Raw genomic sequence first — 20,137 nt, 5'->3', positions numbered from 1 at the left:
ATTGATGCATTTAACTCCAAAATAAAAAATAAAATCTTACCGGGGGGGCATGCCCCTGGACCCCCCTAGAGCATTTGAGGTCGACCCCCACTAAAAATCACATGGATAGGTTCCTAAATACATTAATAAATACATTTATTTTTTAAATAGTAACCCATTTCCATATGTTCATGTGTGGGTAGTAGATTTAAACTATAGGGCTATCATTATGGACCCTGCCTGTACCTGTACCTGTTCGCTCTGCCATCGCGTGAAGGGTCTGCTAACAAGCGACCAAGAGAAAGGTTAATGTTGTTGCACGTCACCTCAACCCCCCCCGCTACCACCACCCCCCAAAGTATATTTCAGATCTGTGGGAAACACTGGCAGTTAATGGACCAGCACCAGAAGCATTCCCATACACACAGGCGTTGGAGCTGTTCTTCATGAAATCCCAGAAGGATGAAGTGCTCTGACAAACAGTGCCATCTTTGCGCAAAATGATTATACCGGAATGAAAAGTCAATAAATAATGTTTTTTTCGCGCACGACCCCCCCCCCCCCCCCCCCTTGCCACGACCCGCCCAAGTATATTTCATATCTGTGGGAAACACTGCATCTCGGCCGCTTATATCCCCGATCTCGTTCTTTCGGTCATGAACTGTAGTTCTTGTAGACTTTAATTGAATCTCTCTCTGCAGAATTCTTTACATAAAGAACCAAGCCCATTTGAAGACAACAGTGCTTTTGGATTGAACACAACAGTGTGTAGTTGGCAGGGACGTGCACAGACATTTGGAGGGGCTATTGCTCTAAACTGGAAAAAGGGCCTCCCCCCGATAAAAATCACAAGACCTTTTGAAAATTGTAACTTGTTTTGCATTCGGTAACTTGATTTTAAAAATGAAAACCAGGGAAATGTTTTGTTTTGCGGTCCAAAGCTCATTCAAATATCTAATGTTAGTAACTATTAAAGACAAAATGGGGACAATTATGTTCCAATGTAGTTTGACCATTGTAACTGCTGTGCAGTCCAGACATACTGATAAAATAGGGCCTCTAACTAGGGGTGGGCGATAATGAAAAATATAATATCACGATATTTTTCAAGCAGTATCACGATATTCTTTCATGTCGGTTATTATGGTTATTTTTCAAGTTACTTAACAGTACAACCACCTACAAGGTAACACAAACTAAAATAAAAAGGAGTAACTGTCACGGTGTGTGAAGCAGGTAGGACACAAATGCAGATTAAAGTGAAAAATTCCTTTATTTCAAGGCTAGGTGATAACAAAGACAAAACAGAACACTCACCGACGAACTAGTCATGACACAAGACGAACCGACAAAGACAGAAAAACCAGAACTTAAATACACACAAGACTAATCACAGAAACAAGACACAGGTGAGGAGGGAGGAGAAAACACAGGGACACCAGGTGAACACAATCGGGTAAATTAGACACACCAGGGAAACTAACGACCGGGAACCACAGACAGATTTAAAACAAGACACAACGCAGACAGAAACAGGCAAGACAGGAAGTGAAGACCTTTCAACATAAAACATGAAACAAGACAAGACACCATAAAGACAGATCGTGATAGTACCCCCTCCTCAAGGGACGGATCCCAGACGTCCCAAAAAACCCCACAAAAGTCCAAAACCTTAAGCAGGGTGGGTGGAGGCGGTCCGAAGGACGGGACTGAGCTGACCGCCCAGAGGCACAGCAGAGGACCAGGAAGGGATCTCGGGCGGACGGCCCGGGGGCAAGGCAGAGTTCAAAAAGGGGGATTCGGGCGGACGGCCCGGGGGCAAGGCAGAAGCCGAGAAGGGGGACTCGGGCGGACGTCCCGGGGGCAAGACAGAGTCCAAGGTGGGGGTTATGGAGGGGCGAAGGCCACCGCGGGCGAACTCAGGGGGCCGAGCATGAGGGCGAGGACTGCGGCCAGAAAAGTCAGGGGGCCGAGCATGAGGGCGAGGACCGCGGCAGGAAGAGTCAGGGGGCCGGGCTCGAGGGCGAAGACCGCGGCTCTCAGGGGGCCGGGCTCGAGGGTGAAGACCGCGGCTCTCAGGGGGCCGGGCTCGAGGGCGAAGACTGCGGCTCTCAGGGGGCCGGGCTCGAGGGTGAAGACCAGACAGCTCTGGAGGCCGGGCAGGAAGGCGCTGACGGGACAGTGCCGGAGACCGGGCAGGACCCGGTGTCGGAGCTGGTGGGACAGGCCTTGGCAGGATCCCCCACGGAAGAGGACCAGGACACGGGATTTGCAGGACCCCCGGCAGGAGAGCAGTCGGCGGGGCCTCCAACGAGACAGGACAAAGGGTTGGCAGGACCCCCGGCAGGAGAGTAGTCGGCGGGGCCTCCAACAGCACAGAACAAAGGGTTGGCAGGACCCCCGGCAGGAGAGTAGTCGGTGGGACCTCCAACGAGACAGGACAAGGAGCTGGCAGGACCCCCGGCAGGAGAGTAGTCGGCGGGGCCTCCAACGGCACAAGACAAAGGGTTGGCAGGACTCCCGGCAGGAGAGTAGTCGGCGGGACCTCCAACGAGACAGGACAAGGAGCTGGCAGGACCCCCGGCAGAAGAGTAGACGGCGGGACCTCCAACGGGACAGACATACGATTGGTAGGACCCCCGGCAGAGGAGTAGTCGACGGGGCCTCCAACGGGACAGGACCCCCAGCGGAACCTCCAACGGACCAGGACATTGGGTAGGGACTTGAGACGTGACTCGAGAGGGGACTCGAGAGGAGACTCGAGAGGGGAACCAAGGGGGAACTCGAGACGTGACTCGAGAGGGGACTCGAGAGGGGAACCAAGGGGGAACTCGAGAGGGGACTAGAGGAGGGGACTAGAGGAGGGACTAGAGGAGGGAACTCGCGAGGGGAACTAGAGAGGGGACTAGAGCAGGGACTAGAGCAGGGACTAAAGGAGGGAACTGGAGAGGGGACTCGAGAGGAGACTCGAGAGGGGAACCAAGGGGGAACTCGAGACGTGACTCGAGAGGGGAACCAAGGGGGAACTCGAGAGGGGACTAGAGGAGGAACTAGAGGAGGGAACTCGCGAGGGGAACTAGAGAGGGGACTAGAGCAGGGACTAGAGGAGGGACTAAAGGAGGGAACTGGAGAGGGGACTCGAGAGGGGACTCGAGAGGAGACTCGAGAGGGGAACTCGAGAGGGGACTCGAGAAGGGATTTGAGAGGAGACTGGAGAGGGGACTCGAGAGGGGACTGGAGAGGGGACCCGAGAGGGAACTCGAGAGGGGAACTCGAGAGGGGACTCGGGTAGGAACTCGAGAGGGGACTCGGGTAGGAACTCGAGAGGGGACTCGGGTAGGAACTCGAAAGGGGACTCGGGTAGGAACTCGGGTAGGAACTTGAGAGGGGACTCGGGTAGGAACTTGAGAGGGGACTTGAGTCGGTCGGTACGCCGACAGGACACGGGGAGCTGGCGTCGTCTGGGGAGCCAGCAGGAGACGAGGTGCTGGAGTCGGCCGGTACGCCGACAAGACTCGGGGAGCTGGCGTCGGCTGGGGAGCCAACCCTGTAGCCGAAACTGGAGTCGAGCCCATGGCTTTCGGGGCCGGGACTGAAGCCGGAACCATGGCTGCTGGGGCCGGAACCATGGCTGCGGGGGCCGGAATTGAAGCCAGAATCATGGCTGTAAGGTCCGGTTCTGGAGCCGGAAACATGGCTGTAAGTTCTGGAGCCGGAAACATGGCTGTAAGGTCTGGTTCTGGAGCCGGAAACATGGCTGAATGGGCCGGTGCAGAAGCCTGGACCCTGGCTGTGTAAGCCAGGTAATCCAGTATGGACGCAAAGCTGCGTGGGCCGGTACTGGAGCATGGAGGCATGGCTGCTAGCTTGGCTTTGCGCCTCCTTCTCTTAGCAGTCGCCGGAAAGCTCCTTGGACCTCCATAAGCCAGACGAGTTCCAGCGTACGACTCCTGGACAGGAGCAGGAACTGGGGCAGAAGCACTGGCTGACTCCAGACGGACCACACCGAGACGTTTGTAGTCAGCAGGCTGGAAATCACACACCCAGAGGAAGTTCAAAATCCAGCCAGGCAAGAACTTCACCAAGTCTGGTTTCTCCATAGCCAACCTACCTCTACCAGAGCGGCCTCCCTCTGCCGAACACTGGACGCTCCACTCCACCAATCACAGCAGCAAGCCAAACAAAAGGAAAAATGCTGTAGCTCCACCTCAAATGGATCATCTGCTGGGTCCATTTCTGGTCGGTTCGTACTGTCACGGTGTGTGAAGCAGGTAGGACCCAAATGCAGATTAAAGTGACAAATTCCTTTATTTCAAGGCTAGGTGATAACAAAGACAAAACAGAACACTCACCGACGAACTAGTCATGACACAAGACGAACCGACAAAGACAGACAGAAAAACCAGAACTTAAATACACACAAGACTAATCACAGAAACAAGACACAGGTGACACCAGGTGAACACAATCGGGTAAATTAGACACACCAGGGAAACTAACGACCGGGAACCACAGACAGATTTAAACAAGACACAACGCAGACAGAAACAGGCAAAACAGGAAGTGAAGACCTTTCAACATAAAACATGAAACAAGACAAGACACCATAAAGACAGATCGTGACAGTAACAGACCAAAACACCATTTCAAGCTGGCTTTAATTCTGCAGTGAATCCTGAATGAACAATTCAACAGGAATGTTGATTTGGCTTCCTCAGTGTTCAAGTAGGTAGGCCTACACCCTACAACAAACGTTAACACTGGTTTCTTCACCAAGTAAAGTGCACTCTCTCGCTAAATAAAATAAAATATTCAAGGCACAGTTTCTCAGTATAAAAATGCACTTTCTGCTTTAGGTAGCACTAGCGGTGATGTAACATCAATACACATGAAAAGGAGAGTAAAACATAAAACATCAATGAGGAAAAGTCAGTGCCAAACAATTAAAATGTAAACTTTAGACTTGAAGTGCAATCAAAGACTTTAACATAACTGAACATCTGTTTCAAAAGGGAAAAACAATATAAATAGCTTATTAATAAAATATAAGCCAACAGAATCAAACAAGACAATAAATGAAGTGCAATACTGTCTGCATCCTGACAGCTTGGTTTTTACTAACCGTTATCAGTATGTAGTTACTTCGGCATCATTTTGAAACGTGTATTACAATTAAATCACGGTAAAATAGGTTGATTTTGTCGTAGTTGGTTTCCACCACAGTATTTACATGGATATAAGCCCCGCCCCCTCTCCAGCGCGTCCTGTTTGAATGACAGGAGTAAACACAGCTGACAGCCGCGGTGAAACTCCAGCGGTTGGAGCGATGAGAATATTCGCATCGCGTCCATTGTGAACGCAGCATAACGCAGTTCAGAAACCACTGTTCTGACGCTTTTAAAGCAACTTCGAGATGTTAACAGTATCAGGGGCACGCAGGCCATGGTGGCCGTAGGACGTACAATTATTTTTGGGAAAATCCTACCCTGGTGCACTATCACGACAGATATGATATCTCTGAAAAGGCATATCGTGGAGACATAATATCGTCTAGACGATATATATCGTCATATCGCCCACCCCTACCTCTAACTAATTACCTTAAATAAACTCACTAATTAATTAAACCAGTTCTGTGATGCTGCTCTGACACAACACACAGTTGATCACATCTACTCATCCTCCTGTCTCCCAGCAGTCACATCACCATCTTTCTGTTTGCAAATCTCCTGAAACAGAACGTGTATGCTTGAGAAGCTGACATAAGAGTCTGGAGTTTTGAAGACATAACATAATGAAAACACAGCAACCACTTACAGCAACAGATTATTACATACATTCATTACACGAGTGAAGGACAGATCTATTGTCATTTTATATTAAAATCATATTGGTCAGATGACCAACACTAATAGCATCTAAAGTAAACCGGTCCCTTCTGACAGAACTTCAAAAAGTTTTCTTGGTTTTCATTTTATTACAGTTTTTATCAATCGCACACATTTCTGAAAACGAGCTCCTTTTCTCACAACACTTAACACAATTCTTCTAGAAATGTCTTCCTCAAATTGCTCATCCTTACCCAGAAGATATTATGAAACTGATTTCATACGCTGAGTTGATCTAACCATGACTGGTAAACAAATGCTGAGTTTATCTTTAAAGAAGTGTCCTGATAATGAGTACAGTGTTCACCACCAGCTTTCATCACATAGGTGGAAAAAAAGCTTAAGAGAGTTGGTGTTTTTAAAGATTGTGTAAGGATGAATGAATGTACTGCAAACAGCAGCAACAAAAGCAGAAGTGAATTTCTATGCAGAAAATATGGCTGGCCTATTTAATCACAATCTTGATTTGGTCTTATATTATGAGTAATTTCTCTCTTCCTTTTTGGTCGGAGTCTGTCACCAAGATGTTTGAAGTGTGGCTATATTTGAACCAAAATTACACTTTCTATATCTGATCCTCAAAGATGATTATCACAGATTTTAAATATGTTCATAAAGATGCTTCTCTGACACAACACACAGTTGATCTGAGCTGTGATCACACACTGAATTTGTGTTTCTGCAGGTTTCTTTCTTCACAGTTTGAAGAGTAATGTGTACATTAGGGATGTAACGATATACCGAATATCGCGGTAAATAAACGTCCCAATACCGTTGTGAGACTGACAAAATCTACCGCGATTTAAAAAATGTTTTTATTTTAAAATATATATATTTTTTAAACACTTTTTTTTTGTTTTAAACCTTTATTTAACCAGATGGTCCCATTGAGATCATCGATCCCTTTTTCAAGAGAGACCTGTCCAACATGGCAGCAAGTAGGTTACAACATGAACATAAAACAACAGCACAAAAGGACATCGTATTTACGGGCTACATTTATACACCTAGAGACATTGACAAGTACCAACAGTATGTTTATATCCCTGTCAATAAGCCTCACCTTCTTGGCAACAACTGTATTGTTTTTGAAGTGGTGGAGAGACAATGCACAGTTTGACCCACTGCTGTCACCCATGGCCAAAGCATATCTCTCCGTCCCACTGAGGTGGCGTTAGACTTTTTCGCTGTCCGTCATTTTGACAGACAGGATCATAAAATATCCGTCATAATCCCTTATTACCCGTCGGGTCTGAACAGTTCACGAGAGAGCACGCTCGTGAACTGTCAACGGGGGGGCGGTGTTATGCCGTGTGTGCATGCACCTCGCGGGAGAGCGCACAGCGTAAAGCAAAACCTCCCAGACATGTATTGATCTGTACGGCAAAGTACGGTTTGGAAAATATCATTTCCTTTTGGAGGGCATGCATAACACGGCATAACACCAGAGCCTCGCTGCGGGGAAACGTTGGTGCTGTTCCGAGTGTAAGGGAACCTTCTATGTAGCAATGCAGTGGGAGTCACCGACTCAGGAAAGAGACACGGTAGAGCAGGAGCTTTGATGTCAAACACTGGTGGTTTATTTGGAGTTTCGGCCGGAGGATTCACATCACAAGTCACAGCAGTCACGGTGAGACTGCACGGGTGGGTTGCCACGTCAATTCTGGAGCGCCTCTCTCTCGTTAGCCCATTTAACTGGTTTCACAGAGAGTAATCAACATATTTTGATAAGATAGTTTAAACAGTTGGGCACACTGAGTTACTTGCGTCCGTCACTCATGGCCTCGAAGATGTCATACCTTGGAGTCCACAAACAACAAAGAAGGAAGTGTCCCAGTGCACCCACAACAACAGACCATCTGTGACCTAGTGTTGCCCGGTCACAGAATGGGAACAATAACATTATGGCTGAAGCAGCCTATGTCCTTAAAGGAGATAAACAAACGTCAGGGTTGGTCATGTACGTCATATTTAGGAGTCTAGGACAATTATTTCCCTAACACCGAGTTTGTTCTAATCTGTCAAAATGACAGACTGCTTTCAGATTTTTCCGTCATTGTTAAATAAAATATTCGGTTAACGTGACCACTGCTGTCCCAGCAACATCAGTACCAAGCGAGAGTTTTTTCCAGTGCAGGGGATATTGTAAATGCCCCAACATCCCAGCTTATAAATACCTGGAAATGTGGACATTCTCATATTCCTAAAAACCTGTCTGATGATGCTGAGTGAGTGACTAGTGAGTTTGAGTTGAGTTACTTGAAAAACTAAAGTGACACTTGATTTATTTTATTGCGGGGTCTGATTATTAAATGTCCTTGTTTATTTGTGAGATGCAGTGGCACAAAGAAAATGCCTACTTTGTTTGGTAGTACTATAGGTACAAAAACACTGGTTTTCTTGTTCCAGTCAGTTAGTCACTTTGTTTTTTACACTTTAAAATACTGCTATCCTACTAAAATGCTGTACAAATCAGATTTATTATGTAATAAGAAACATTTTCCGAGTAAAAAAATGTATTGAAAAAAAATAATTATAATTTCCCCCCCCCCACCCTTTATTATTCAATATCGCGATAAATACCGTACCGTGGACTTGTTATCGCGATATTGTCGTACCGTGAGTTTTTGGTATCGTTACATCCCTAGTGTACATGCTTCTTTCCCTGTCTACATGGTAATGTTTCTGTGCCCTGTTGTGATGTGTTCTGTTGTAATGTGTTTTGCTGTCTGTGTTCACAGGACGGATTTTGGACCTGAAGACAGGGACAGTGAAGAAGGAGGGGCAGCAGTCCTCCATGAGGATGTGCATGGGCTCCCGACGCTCCTTCATCTGCCGCATGAGGTGTGTGTGACCGTGTGTGTGTTTCTGACTCGATGAATGTGCAATTTTTAAACGGATTCAGTGAGCAGTCCATTCAGAACTACACTCATCAGGATCAGAAACAGGTTTATTACCAGGTAGGTTCGCACATACTAGGAATTTGACTTGATGTCATGGTGCATACATAAAATATAAAAAACAAGAAATCTAATATAAAAGAAAAAATATTTTACACCGTAATAAAATATAGTTAAATAGCAATAAAAATAAAGCAGTAATTTTCATGGAAATAGAATGCTATGAATGAATTTTAGAATATAAACTATGACATGTGAAATAAGAATATGTGCAGTAAGGAGTATGAACATTGTGTGCATTAATGTAATGCATATAGTCTATGACAGGGATCACCAACTACATTTGTCCAAGGGCCAAAATGTATCCAATATACACTATCGCGGGCCAGAGATCTTTATATAGCCCAGAATTTTGAAGTTGTTGACGGGGGGGGTGCTAGTGGAGCACGCTCAGGTACTGCGGACCGCATAAAGCTTAGCAGACTCTTCACGCTAATGAAGGATCACTTCTAGGCAGGGTTGGGAGGGTTACTTTAATGTAGGGTACATGTAATCAGTTACTGAGTACTGAATACATGCTCTGAAAGTAATCAGAATGCAGTTAGCCTACAGTTACGTGTCTTTAAAAAACGTATTCAGATTACTTTTAGAATACTTTTGGAATACTTTTTTCATAACAGATGGGTATGTTTTGGTGAACAGGAGACACGTATTTTACTGTTTTAATGGCTTATCAAGAACTCAAACACAACATCTTGGTGTCATTCTGGACAGCTCTCTCATCTGTACCCCACATAAAAAACATCACCCGGACTGCATTCTTTGTACTGTCTTAAAACCTTTCCTTGGAATATGTTATGAATTGTAAGGTGTCCTTGGTGCTTTGAAAGGCGCCCCTAAATAGAATGAATTATCATTATTATTTATTATCTGAAACGATGTAATAACTTTTAAAACTTTTTCCCGTCACTTGCCCCATGCATTCAGCAGCAGCAGGCCATTCACTTTGATTTGATCCCGTTATGAAATGTCATCATTTCGACAATAAATAAATGCTACATAAACGTTATCTTGCACATTTTATCTAACCATCTCCGTTTCTAACTTTCAATATATTTTAAAAGAGATCTCTCTCTCTCATCTGCGTGCGGGGGCGGGGCCTCACAGACGCGCTGCATCTCTCTCTCGCTCACAAACATGCTGCAGCGCCGTGCAGTGTGCACACAGCTCTGCCGGTAATGAATATTACATTTTGTGAGGAAACTTTTCCACCAATAATTCCAATAAGTATTCCAAAATGTATTCACTTCAGGTTTATGAAAGTAACTGTAATCAGATTACTCATTTTTCAAATGTATCGCCAGCTGAATACAGTTAGCCTACTTGATTTTTGTATTCTGATTACGTAACGCCGTTACATGTATTCCGTTACAACCCAACACTGCTTCTAGGCTACTGTCCCGCAGCTCCTGCCTCTCTGTTGGACTCTGTCGCAGCAGGGCTACTGCTGTGGTGCGGAGCGCACAAAGCAGACTCTTCACAACAAAGGATCACTTCTCCCTGTTGGACTCCGGTATTGCACCTTACTCACGAGACGTTGTAAAAGAAAAAAATGGGTGGGGGGCGAACGCATTAACCACTCCGCCAACGCCACAGTCATCCCCCGTTGTGCGGGCCGGATGAGAATGTCTGGCGGGCCGGATGTGGCCCGCGGGCCACCAGTTGGTGGTCACTGGTCTATGATGTGGCAGAGGTAAAGTGTCAGCGGGGGGGGCCGGGCCTTGTTTAAGAGGCCGGTAGCGGAGGGGAAGAAACTGTTCAGGTAGCGAGAGGTATTGGTCCTGATGGAGCGCAGCCTCCTGCCAGAGGGGAGCGGGGTGAACAGTTTGTGTCCAGGGTGGGAGGGGTCGGCCACTATCTTCCCTGCCCGCCTCAGGGTCCTGGAGGCCTGCTGGTCGTGGAGGGATGGCAGATTGCAGCCTTCTCTGCAGAGCGGATGACACGCTGCAGCCTGCCCTTATCCTTGGCTGTGGCGTACCAGATGGTGATGGAGTAGGTGAGGATGGACTCCATGATGGAGGTGTAGCAGTTCACCATCATCGTCTTTGGCGGGTTGAATTTCTTCAGCTGCTTCAGGAAGAACATCCTCTGCTGGGCTTTTTGGGTGAGGGAGCAGATGTTCTGCTCCCATTTGAGGTCCTGGGCGATGATGGTGCCCAGGATGCGGAAAGACTCCACAGCAGTTACTGGGGAGTCACACAGAGTGATGGGGGCAGATGGGGCTGCGGTCTTCCTGAAGTCCACGACCATCTCCACTGTTTTTAGGGGGTTGAGCTCCAGGTGGTTTTCCCCACACCAGGTCACCAGATGGTCCATCTCCCACCTGTAGGCAGACTCGTCCCCACCAGAGATGAGTTCGATGAGGGTGGTGTTGTCTGAACTTCAGGAGCTTGACAGACTGGTGACTGGAGGTGCAGCTGTTGATGTACAGGGAGAAGAGCAGAGGTGAAAGAACGCAGCCTTGAGGGGAACCGGTGCTGATGGTCCGGGGGTTCCCCAGCCGTGCTGCTTCCTGTCAGACAGGAAGTCTGTGATCCACCTGCAGGTGGAGTCGGGTACGTGCAGCTGGGAGAGCTTGTCCCAGCAGAGCCGGGATGATGGTGTCGAAGGCGGAGCTGAAGTCCACAAACAGGATCCTGGCGTAGGTTCCTGCTGTGTCCAGGTGCTGGAGGAGGAAGTGAAGGGCCATGTTGACAGCGTCGTCCACAGACCTGTTGGCTCTGTAGGCGAACTGCAGGGGGTCCAGGAGTGGGTCTGTGATGTATTTCAGGTGGGACAGGACAAGGCGCTCAAAGGACTTCATAACCACAGAGGTCAGGGCGACAGGTTTGTAGTCATTTAGTCCTGTGATCCTTGTTTACTTGGGAACCGGGATGATGGTGGAGGTTTTGAAGCATGCTGTGACGTGGCATGTCTCCAGTGAGGTGTTAAAGATTTCAGTAAACACAGGAGACAGCTGATCAGCACAGAGCTTCAGGGTGGAGGGGGAGACATTGTCAGGGCCAGCCGCTTTTCTGGTATTGAGTTTTCTGAACAGTCTGTTTATATCCCTTTCATCGATTGAGAGAGAGTCCGATGTGTCGCGGGAGGTCAGCGGTGTGGGGGAGTGAGATACTGAAGGGGAAGGGGATTTGGAGGTGTGAGACTAAAGCTGTTGCGAGGTGTCATGGGGGATGGTGTCAGGACTGAACTCAATGTCTTCAAATCTGCAGTAGAACTGATTCAGATCGTTTGCAAGGCATCGGTCGTTCATGGAGAGGGAGGCTTTTGGCTTGTAGTTTGTGATCTGTCTTAGACCACGCCAGACAGAAGCAGAGTCGTTTGCTGAGAGCTGATGTTAGAGTTTCTCAGAGTATTGTCGTTTAGCATCTCTCACCGCCTTGCCAAAGACGTACTTCGACTCTCTAAAACGTGCCTTATCGCCACTCCTAAACTCCTCCTCCTTTTGCAATCTTAGCTGTTTCAGTTTTGGTGTGAACCATGGCTTGTTGTTGTTGAAACTCACCCTGCTGCCAACAACAACAAGCCCTGGTTCACATCTCATGAACTTGTGTTACGTTATCTTGGGTTTTCAAACTCAAACCCCTACATTTCTAAATCTTCAAAATGTTGCAGTATTTCAATAATTCCACCTTTTTAAAATGTTCTTTATCACAAGCAGCCTGACATATTTAGCTTAGTAATAGGCCCGGTCATATGTTTAAATAATGGAGCACTAATTTTGATTTTGTTACCTCCTGGTAACATGAGTTACACATGAAACCATCAGGATACTGTAGAGAAATGCTTCTCAAGTGTTTTTATGTCAAGGAAACTTGACACTCTAGGGCTCCACTTAATATTTAGCTTCAGGGACCTTCATCTGAAATATTTGGGGTGACGAATGAAAAATGGCGGCAGGTCGGTCAGGTGCGGTAGTTGTCCTGCTTTTGTACACGCTAATTTTGACAATTGTACAACCGGTAAACGTCAATGCAATTCAGCAATCTCTCAACAACAAATATACGAATACAACTGTCAACTATGATGATCCGATCACTCATGGGACTCATCAGTACAAACAAGATCCACCATGTGTCCTGGCTGCTACTCTTCGATTTCCACAGTGGTACAACACAAGGAGGAAAACCGCAAAAACATCAAGCAGGCGACAAAGCAACGAGGCTCTGATAATAGCCATCTGTCTGCTTCTGTCGGGGGATATTCATCAATGTCCTGGCCCGACATCAAATGAAGCAAGCTTCGCTGACAGTGTCACCTGTAACTTTACTTCTCCTCAGGTAAATATATCTAGAGGCCACTTGTGCTCCATAAACTATCAGCAAACTCACCTAGTTCAACCTGCACCCTCCCTGAGCACCACGGAGGATCCAGCAGTCCTCCAGCTGCAATATCCAGACACCGGCCTGGGGTGGCCCAACGAGGGCGATCCAGCCCACTCCCCCGAGCAACACGGACGAGACAGGGGTTATCCAGTGGCGTCTCTTCGCCAAGCAGCGGCGTCTCTTCACCATCCAGTGGCAGCAGTCCAAGGAGGTCGACAGATATCCAGAATCGAACATACCTTGGCGAAAAGGAGAGCAGTCCTCGCTACTAGTGGAATCTTTGCCCGCGGCTACTAATACAGGTGACTAAACTGTCACCGGTGAATTCACCGCCAGCAGAGACTTCTTCGCCAAGGAGTCTTGCAGCGAAAATGACAACATCTCCGACGGTTCCAGCAAGTAACAACAGCGTATGTAAGGCAAGGCAAGGCAAGTTTATTTATATAGCACCTTTTAGCACCAGGCAATTCAAGGTGCTTTACAAAAATGAAAGACATTCAGACAAAGGCATTCAAAAACGGTAAAAGATAATAAAAGAAACATTAAAAGAAAAACAAAAAATGAAAGACATTAAGAAAATGGCATTTAAAATCAGTCATTAAAAAGAAAAGCTAATAAAATAAACATTAAAAGATAGAAGTTACAGTGCAGTCTAAGATATGAATAGTTCAATTATTTCGGTTCTTGATTTTTAATTTATTCACAGAACCTCCCTTTGGAAATCCGAACATTTCCGTCCCGATTGTTAATTTAGACGGATTGTTTTCACCATGTTATGCTCGCATGACATCCACAATCGGACCCTCAGGAGGGTGTACTAGCCCCCTACTCTGCTTTGCGTTCCATAACAAAGTCTTTAAGTGTTACCTGAACACCCCGTGTTACCAAAACACTATTTTTCACCCGTCGGCGATGTGATACTTGTTCCTCAGTACAAATCACCCAAAAACTGATCGTAAACCCTGGCTACGATGGATATCCCAAATATCCTACTTTCGAGCAGTCCCTCTCATAAATGTCATGGAGTTTCAGACGGTTTTCACCATGTTTTGCTCGCATGACATCCACAATCGGACCCTCAGGAGGGTGTACTAGCCCCCTACTCTGCTTTGCGTTCCATAACAAAGTCTTTAAGTGTTACCTGAACACCCCGTGTTACCTAAACACTATTTTTCACCCGTCGGTGCTGTGATACTTGTTCCTCAGTACAACTCACCTAAAAACTGATCGTAAACCCTGGCTACGATGGATATCCCAAATATCCTACTTTCGAGCAGTCCCTCTCATAAATGTCATGGAGAAATTAATTATGTTTAAATTTAAAACATTAAAAGAAAAAATACATGGATAAAAGTTACAGTGCAGTCTAAGATATGAATAGTTCAATTAAAAGCAGCGACAAAAAGAAAAGTCTTCAGCCTGGATTTAAAAGTAGTCAGAGTTGCAGCGGACCTGCAGGTTTCTGGGAGTTTGTTCCAGATATTTGGAGCATAATAACTGAACGCTGCTTTACCATGTTTAGTTCTGACTCTGGGGACAGAAAGCTGACCAGTCCCTGAAGACCTGAGAGATCTGGATGGTTCATAATTTAGCAGGAGGTCAGAAATGTAATTTGGGCCTAAACCATTCAGTGCTTTATAAACCAGCAGCAGTATTTTGAAATCTATTCTTTGACACACAGGAAGCCAGTGTAAAGACTTCAGAACAGGAGTGATGTGATCCACTTTCTTAGTGTCAGTGAGGACTCGAGCAGCGGCATTCTGAATCAGCTGCAGCTTCCTAATAGATTTTTTAGTGAGACCTGTGAAGACACCATTGCAGTAGTCGAGTCTACTGAAGATAAAAGCACGGACAAGTTTTTCCAAATCCTGCTGTGACATTAGTCTTTTAATCCTAGATATATTCTTTAGGTGATAGTAGGCTGATTTAGTAACTGTTTTAATGTGACTGTTGAAACTCAGGTCAGAGTCCATGACTACACCTAGATTTCTGGCTTTATCTGTTGTTTTGAACATTGCAGACTGAAGCTCAGCGCTCACTTTTATACATTCTGACTTTGCTCCAAAAACCATTACCTCAGTTTTATCTTTGTTTAATTGGAGATAGTTCTGACACATCCAGTCATTGATTTGTTCAATGCACTTACTCAGTGTTTGAATTGGAGCATAGTCTCCTGGTGAAATTGTTACGTAGATTTGTGTGTCATCTGCATAGCTATGGTAACTTATTTTGTTGTTCTTCATTATCTGAGCCAGTGGTAGCATGTAGATGTTAAAGAGAAGAGGCCCCAAGATGGAGCCTTGAGGAACCCCACATGTCATATTTGTCAACTCAGATGTGTATGTACCTATAGAAACAAAGTTGTTTCTGTCCTATAGGTAGGATTCAAACCAATTTAGAACCGTTTCCGAAAGTCCCACCCAGTTTTCCAATCGGTCTAGTAATATGCTGTGGTCAACAGTGTCAAACGCAGCACTGAGATCTAATAATACTAACACTGAAGTTCTGCCACTGTCTGTGTTTAAGTGGATGTCATTAAAGACCTTTACAAGAGCAGTCTCAGTGCTGTGGTTTGGACGAAAGCCTGACTGGAACACATCGAAACAGTTATTTAAATGCAAGAAATTACTCAACTGTTAAAAAACAACTTTTTCAATGATCTTACCTAGAAATGGGAGGTTTGATATGGGCCTGTAATTGTTCATTACTGAAGCATCTAGATTATTCTTTACAGGTGTGGTTCCACACAACATCTCACACAGTGACAATGACTGCAGGATAACACCGCTCAAATATGTGTACTCTAACAGCAACAACAACAAGCGTGGTAGGGTAGTAAACAGAGCAATCCAAATGAACCGGACATGGAAAGTCGTCCAAACTGTAAACAATGCAAGAATTATTTGGGATCTGAAGGTAAAACCAAAGGGTATATTAGGGGGACACCTAAATATACAAAGCCTAAAATCTTGTCTAAAAAGTGACCAAATAAAGAACATGTTACTAGAGTCTAATTTAGATTACCTCGGCTTAACAGAAACTTGGCTTACGGACAACTCTCCATCTGCTACCGTACAACTTCCGGGTTATAATAGCTACAGGAGGGACCAAATGTATACTAAAGGGGGCGGTGTTCTAATTTTCATTGCAATGATATTCTATGGCAAGACCCAATCGATTTAGTAGGCCTAAATATGATCCTGTCTAGGGATGGGTATCGTTAAGGTTTTAACGGTACTACTAATTTTATCGATACCGCTTATCGGTCCGGTCTTTTAACGGTACTTTTATCGGTTCTTTTGGAGAGAAAAAACGAGGTAAACTAACTATATGTTGTATGTCAGGGACTACAAATGGAAATTAGCTCAAAGATAAAATCCGGCATATTTACACTTGAAGCATTATTTGTCTAAAGTGTTCATTAATGGGGTGTCGTATTGTCATACTGATATTTTGTACAAACTGTAAAGTCCACTGAGACAAATGTAACATTTGTGATATTGGGCTATATAAATAAACATTGATTGATTAATGTGCATTGTCCCTATTCAAATAAATGAAAATAAACAAATTGTGAACAAAACTAACATTGCTTTTTATTTAAATTAAATAAATAATATTTCACATCAAAAGAAACAACAGTGTTTTAACAAATCGTATTAAATAATGTGATGACAGAACTGTAAACAGAATAGCTGAAACTTTAACAAAATAAATAACTCAGTTTCCTCTAATCATTAACCCATGTTTGTATCATGGAGTTAACTCTGTGTTGCTGCTAGCATACATAACACCTGATGTGGAAACGTTACTCGTGGATGGGGCTGCAGAGCTACTAGAAAGACAGTCGAAAACGGTGCATTTCTCCGTCTGAATGTGGAGCACTTTTGCTAAATGTTTAGACAAATTGCTCGTGTTACCACCCTTACATGCTAAACACTTAATGCACTTTAGGCAACGAGCATTGTCCACATCGAGACGGGTAAAGTTTAACCACAACTCGGAGCGCGTTAACTCCGCCATCTCCGTGTGTGTGCTGCTGCATGTAGCAGCTGCGTGTGTGTAAACTGCCCCGCCCCCTCGCAAGCAGGCGAGGGAGAGAGATCGAAAATACAAAAAATTACGCATTTTGCAGTCTTTTTGCATGTTAGAAACGGAGTTGGCAACACTAAAACTGCAATATAATGTTTGTGTAGCAATAATACACATTACACATGACATATTTTTTACATGTCTCCAGTACCGATAAAAAGACCGATAACGTTGGAGCTTAACGGTACCACGGTCTTTAATAATTCAGCCCCAGGGCCCGTTTAATACCGGGGCTCGGTACCCATCCCTAATCCTGTCGCCTCAGATGTCCTTTACTTTAATAGTAATTTATCGACCACCTTCTTCAAATGTTAGCTTCTATGATCAATTCAAGAAGGTTTTATGTCAATGTGATTTTAAGAAAGAGGTAATTGTTATGGGTGTCCTACATTTGAACTGGGAAGACAAGTCGTCAAGGAAGAAGCTTAAGCAAATTACTGATAGTTTTAATTTGACTCAAATCGTTAAAGGCCCAACGCGAATAACAAACAGCACCAGTACCCAGATTGACCTAATTTTAACAAATAGACCTGAAAGGATTACAAAATCATACAATATGGTAACAGGGCTGTCAGACCACAATATGGTGCTTGTATCTAGAAAACTAACTGGCAAACGGTTCACTGCGCATGCAGGTAATAAAGAACCCTTTGGCATCCCAAGAAACAAGCAAGAAGACTTCAGATCAGCTATACAAAACTTAGATTGGGAAGATCTAGTACTTGAACATAATTTAGAAATAACTACACCTCTAGCCTTTGCCGAAAACGTAGAATGATAAACCTGATTTATCCATATAGCCTTAATTGTATTCTGTGCTTTGTTATTTAAATGTGTCGCTTGTAAAAAACTGATGTCTGCATGAAGCCCCCTTAGATGGGACAGTACTTTACCCCGTTTTACTGGTTCATTGATCCCGTTCACATTCCATGTGCAAAAAGTTAAATCCTCTCCTTTACCTGTATCACCACTTATTTTATCTGTTGTCACAGCCAAAAGGCATAAAAGGGTCCCTTAGATTGTGTCTTTTGATGTAATCTCCACATCTCCCTCCAGTGATATAACCGCAGTGGCACTGCTCCCCACCCCAACCCAGCCTCAAATCTGCCCCCGTAAAAAAAAAAGGAAGTGAAAAAAAAGTGAAAATACAAACCAAAACAGAAACATACATATCCTCTGCACGACCACAGTTGAACTCTAAGGAGTGGGGCCGACCCTCCTCCCCAGACGTCCAAGTTCTCCTGCAGCTACATATCCCCCAGTTCTTAATCACTATCATACTGTCCTTCCACTGTTGCTCCACCTTAATAATAAACCCAAAACCACCACATAAGGTGTTCAGATATTTATGGAACTGAGCCTTTCCCATATATAAACGAAAGAAATAGGCTATTTAGATTGATAAGTCGCACTTGGAACTTTTCAGATTTGTTCACTATAGGAGTGTATAGTTGTGTACTCATATAATAGAGCGAGACTGAGGCCTCAGGGAGAAACAGCCTCAACACTAACAACAACAAAAACAGAGGTATATTTAACATGGTTTCCACCTAGTGCAAGCCTCCTCATATTTATCAGCTCATTAAGAGCAGTATTAGGCAAATATAGACCTTTGCCCATGAAAAGAAGAGGGCAGAACTTTGGTTAGTAATAAAACCCCTGAGTGACCTGTATTGAAAACCTGTATAAACAGCACCCGTTAGCAAGAGCCACACATTTAGTTCACTTATAAGAAACTCACGTTGGGACTTATTTTCGGTCAGTCTCTGAAAAATCAAAGTTTAAAGTATTTTAGTCTTGGCTCCGGAATGGAGTGCACTCAACTTGCTCCTCCTCTGCAGACCCGAAGAGACGTTCCGCGTATTGCCGAGCCTCCTCCGGATCCGTAAAGAACCTCTCTGAGCCGTTGTGTGATACTTGTAGCTTGGCTGGGTATAGTAGCGCGAATCTGACTCCAGGCTTGTCGCGTAGTATCTTCCTGGTTGGGGTGAACGCAGCTCGGCGTTTAACAACTTCAGTCGGAAGTTCCCTGAAGATCTGTATCCGCTGACCCTGGAATGTCAGGTCTCTGGTAGAGATCACCTTCTTCATGATGTCTTCAAAAGCGTGACAGTAGTGTACCCTAGCGATCAGGTGTCTCGGTGGTTCGTTGTCCCCAGCGCGTCTCCGTAGGGCTCTATGGGCTCTGTATATTTCGGGTGCTTATTCCAAGCCTAGCGTCTCCTTCAGCATATCTGCCACAAAAAGCCTTGTTCTCTGTCCATTTTCTTTCCCTTCTTTTACTCCGGCCACTCTCAGGTTTTGCCTCTTCGAACGGCCTTCCAAGTCGAGGCATTTTTCTGAGAGAGTTCCCACTTGCTCACAGAGTGTCTTGACTTTACTTTCCAGCTCCTGCACTATATCTGATGAGCCGTTAGCCGCTTCGGTTAGCTCCTTTAACGTTTGCTTTTGTGAGTCTATCTGGGCTGTTAGTGTTGTTATCGCTGCGTCATTTTCGGCTTTTAGAGCCGTTATCTCTCCTCTCAGTGTAGTAGTTATCTCTGAAATCTCAGTCTCTATTTTACGGCAAATCTCCGACTTGACTAGCGTCAGCTCTGCATGAAGTGCCGCTATAGCCCCCAGTGTGCTACTGTCGTCCGTTGCCCGTCCAGCCACTCCGGAGGCCTCTTCGTTATTTGAGCCCGAGGCTTCTTTAGGGCCTGGTTCGCCGCTCTGGTCGGATTTTACAATGTTCTTTTTCTGCATTTTATAACGGGATTTTCTCCTTTTTGTGTCACAGATCTAATAGCTTTTTTTCAAACGTCTAAAATGTGGTTGAATTCGTCGAAAAATTTAGTTTTAACTAAAAATGTGTGCGAGCAACTGGTGAGTGCGTCTTACCAGCTCATCGCTC

At 45.2% G+C, this 20,137-nt stretch overlaps 1 protein-coding gene across 1 annotated transcript in view; it reads left to right on the top strand.

The window, feature by feature from the left end:
• arnt2 (aryl-hydrocarbon receptor nuclear translocator 2) overlaps positions 1 to 20,137 on the top strand; it is a 119,619-nt gene that overhangs the window by 39,789 nt on the left and 59,693 nt on the right. Inside the window, exon 6 of the mRNA XM_034226994.1 lies at positions 8,609 to 8,711. Within this exon, the coding sequence (XP_034082885.1) occupies positions 8,609 to 8,711 (103 nt within the window). The remainder of the gene's footprint in view (positions 1 to 8,608; positions 8,712 to 20,137) is intronic.

Source organism: Gymnodraco acuticeps, unplaced genomic scaffold (genome assembly GCF_902827175.1).
Source record: "Gymnodraco acuticeps unplaced genomic scaffold, fGymAcu1.1, whole genome shotgun sequence".
Classification (NCBI taxonomy): domain Eukaryota; kingdom Metazoa; phylum Chordata; class Actinopteri; order Perciformes; family Bathydraconidae; genus Gymnodraco; species Gymnodraco acuticeps.
The sequence above is the reverse complement of the archived record's forward strand: the minus strand, read 5'-3'. Positions and strand labels throughout refer to the sequence as shown.